This window comes from Sphaeroforma arctica (assembly GCF_001186125.1).
Source record: "Sphaeroforma arctica JP610 unplaced genomic scaffold supercont1.212, whole genome shotgun sequence".
Taxonomy (NCBI): Eukaryota; class Ichthyosporea; order Ichthyophonida; genus Sphaeroforma; species Sphaeroforma arctica.
The window spans coordinates 13,435-16,662 of NW_014040346.1; the positions used below are offsets into that span (position 1 = coordinate 13,435).

Sequence of the window (3,228 nt, forward strand, 5' to 3'; positions counted from 1 at the left end):
ACATATATATATATGTAGATATATATATATATCAAAACATATATATATATATATTCATATATATGTATATATATATATACATATATATATATATATATATATATATATATGTATTGTGAGTAACTTATTTAGTTCACGAACTGTTTTAGAGTGAATAGCGTTATACTTTCTATCATCAAATTAGTGTAATAGCTTACAAAGTTGTGAGGACAGATCAACCCATAACCTTGTCTCATATAGTCTTAACTAAATATTGCCTATCGCCAGTCCCCTCTGGTTACTGACACAACATCCTCCCTGAGTGCCCGATATCCCTTATAGTCCGTCACTCGTCTTTTATATATTTTGTACTTCTCTCTACTTTACAGCTTACGCTCTTCTGCTGTTGGCGCCCACACATACCGAATCAGCTGTGTGCAGAAACCAATATCATAAGACGCACAACACTGTTCCTTCACCCTAAAACTAGCCTCTCCTACACTCGAGCCATCAAGCATACCTCACAACTGTACATGAGTCATCAAACATGACTCGCTACTATGTATATATATATATATATGCAATTATTTGCCGATAAACATTAGACAGCCTCGTATGCGTGCGTGTGCATGTAATAGTCTTTCAAACTTATTCATTGTGACCGTTGAATTGAACATATTCCTCTCCAAGGGTGTTCGCGGTATCTATACTACAGATTACCTGTCAGAACATACACAAACTTTTGCAAGGCGGCTTAAATTGACCAAATCAATCGCTCTCACCAATTCCCGCTTCAATGAATCACTTCTGCAATGACCCGAATTAAATGTCCTATAACTTCTTTTCGGATCGCAGGTGAAGCAAATTTTGGATGTGCATAATAAGGTGCTGAAGGGCGCTGGCCCCAGCACAGCCTGCCATATCACCGGTTGGGATTCTCTACCTCCAGCTGGTGCTGTACTTGTGGAGGTGTGTATGGTGTTACTTGGGTGTATTATATCGCTGGTGAATAGTGCTATGATCGAGTGTCATCTGCAGCCGTGAGAGGATGAGTGAGCCTCGATAAATAAGTTTGTATATCAGGTTTTTAAAATTTATATACTACTATATTATATATATATATATTAGTGTTATGTCATGATATGTATGTATAAGATTCTTATGAGATGTGCGGGCGTGATCTAACATACGTAGGTTTGTGTACTGGAGAGACTGTATCCAAAAGCGGTAGCCTATGGAAACGCCATTGCATTATTGTGACCGAAGATTACTGCAAAGCTAATTGTTTCGAGTTGGAATTAAATATCTTTATAGATTGGGTTTATGTGAAGTTGTAGTGTTGCGATGCTACACAAATGAATGAGTGGTCTGGGCTAGAAGTATGACTTTGAAGTGTTTGATAACCTGTGTATGTGATGCTCGATTCAACAACTGCCCTCGTAGAGGTGTTTTGTGTAGTTAGGTGCTTCGAAGTGCGTGTCAGAATACGATCTATGAGTGTGCCAGATTATTGTTTGTGGAGGTGTGTGTCTTTCAATAGGGTATATTTGGGGCATTGTTGCAGTTGTATGGGTAGTTAGTGGAGGTGTGTGAGCCGGTGAGTATTGGGAGTGGTGTTGATATGCTGGTCGCTTGTTGGTACCTGAATGTGAGTGGCGTTGGCACCTGGATTGCAATTTCACGGATTTCGAGATTTGTCTCATGTTGAGGTGGATATGTTGTACGTCAAAATCCAAACCTTGGAGCCCAAAACCAAGATCGAAAACTGACATCTGGGTTGTGCTTGATACCCTGATTTTTATTAGGTCGCATCAGAAAAGGTGGCGAGGTCTATTTTGGACAAGCGCAACTCACAAAGTGAAAGATTAGAAAGTCTTAAACGACAGACCGACTCCTCCAGGCTGAGCAACAAAGACCAGAAAATCATCAACGAAGCGAAATTGGGTAGGTATCATGTTGGATGGGAGGGTTTTTTTAACTGTAATAGGAGACGAGAGATATGCTTTTGCCAAAATTCTGTTTACTATCTTTACGCCGGAAAGTAAAGTCCAGAAAGTCATCTAGCAAGTGAAATTGTTATTCATATTAGCACGAAGTATTACATTTTCGAGATAAAAATGAAGAGCGTTAAACCCATAAAAAGCCTATTTTTCAACAATCTGGCTATGTAATGCTCTTGATTTTTGGTTTTAGGTGGTAAGACAGGTCCCGACGACGCTCCCAGGTTGACCCGCAGAGACAAACGCTTCGCCCTGAGACAGAAGTTGGCAGCCGAGAATTGGGACAAAGTGGAAACCAAAAAGGAATACTTTGTCGACGATCCGGAATGTATGTGTGATGTGTATGAATTTGTTATTCCAATATGGCAGTGGATCTTGCTCGCAATACGCCGGAACCTTACTGGCTGTAGAAATACAATCAAGAACGGATTTTGGATGTTGTCGCCCGATTCCTGATTCTATGTTTGTGGTTTTCTCGGGATGGTTGAGTGAGAGCCTGCTTAATACGTGCATGCCTTCTTTGACATTTGTAGACGATTTTAGCGTTCACTTATACATTTGTAGATGGTTTTAGCGTTCACTTATATATTTGTAGACGATTTTAGCGTTCACTTATACATTTGTAGACGTTTTTTTACGTTCACTTGTACATGTGTAGAAGTTTTTAGCGTTCATTTATACATGCGTAGACGTTTTTTACGTTCACGCTCAACGTCAATACGGGATGAATGCAGAATTTGCTACGTACCCATGACGAGGGCGAGAGCACAGGTCTAAGCACCCCCTCAATTAATATATGTACGTATTACCACCACGTTCAGACACGTCTATGCCGGCACTGCATGATAGCGTATTCTGAGTGATACTTTAATTTGAACCACCATGCTCTGCTTTTACTGATGTACCGTACTTCACCTTGAATTGCAGACGACTTCGGTGAACAGCTGACACTCCCGGTCGTGATTCGTGGGGATGTCGAGGGTACAGTGAGTGCGTTGCAGCAGTCGTTGGTGGCACTAAAGAACCGCAAGATCAAGACCGATGTGATTGCGAGTGGTGTTGGTAAGTATGTGTGTCAATATACACGCATACATAAATATGAGTACAGACATCAATGATGGTCTTCATTCAGGGTTATAATACTGATTTGTATGCGAGTGGTGCTGGTATATAAACATGTGCATATGCACGCACAATTACAGATACGTAAACACAGTATTGATTGTTTACACTTAGGAAATATCGTTTA

General features: G+C 40.3%; 1 protein-coding gene across 1 annotated transcript in view; it reads left to right on the forward strand.

Annotated features, from left to right (window-relative positions):
- The window catches only part of SARC_03942 (hypothetical protein), a 13,430-nt gene that overhangs the window by 6,121 nt on the left and 4,081 nt on the right, over nucleotides 1-3,228 (forward strand). Inside the window, exons 8-11 of the mRNA XM_014302240.1 lie at nucleotides 835-948; nucleotides 1,785-1,923; nucleotides 2,173-2,307; nucleotides 2,907-3,041. Coding sequence (XP_014157715.1) covers nucleotides 835-948; nucleotides 1,785-1,923; nucleotides 2,173-2,307; nucleotides 2,907-3,041 — 523 coding nt within the window. The remainder of the gene's footprint in view (nucleotides 1-834; nucleotides 949-1,784; nucleotides 1,924-2,172; nucleotides 2,308-2,906; nucleotides 3,042-3,228) is intronic.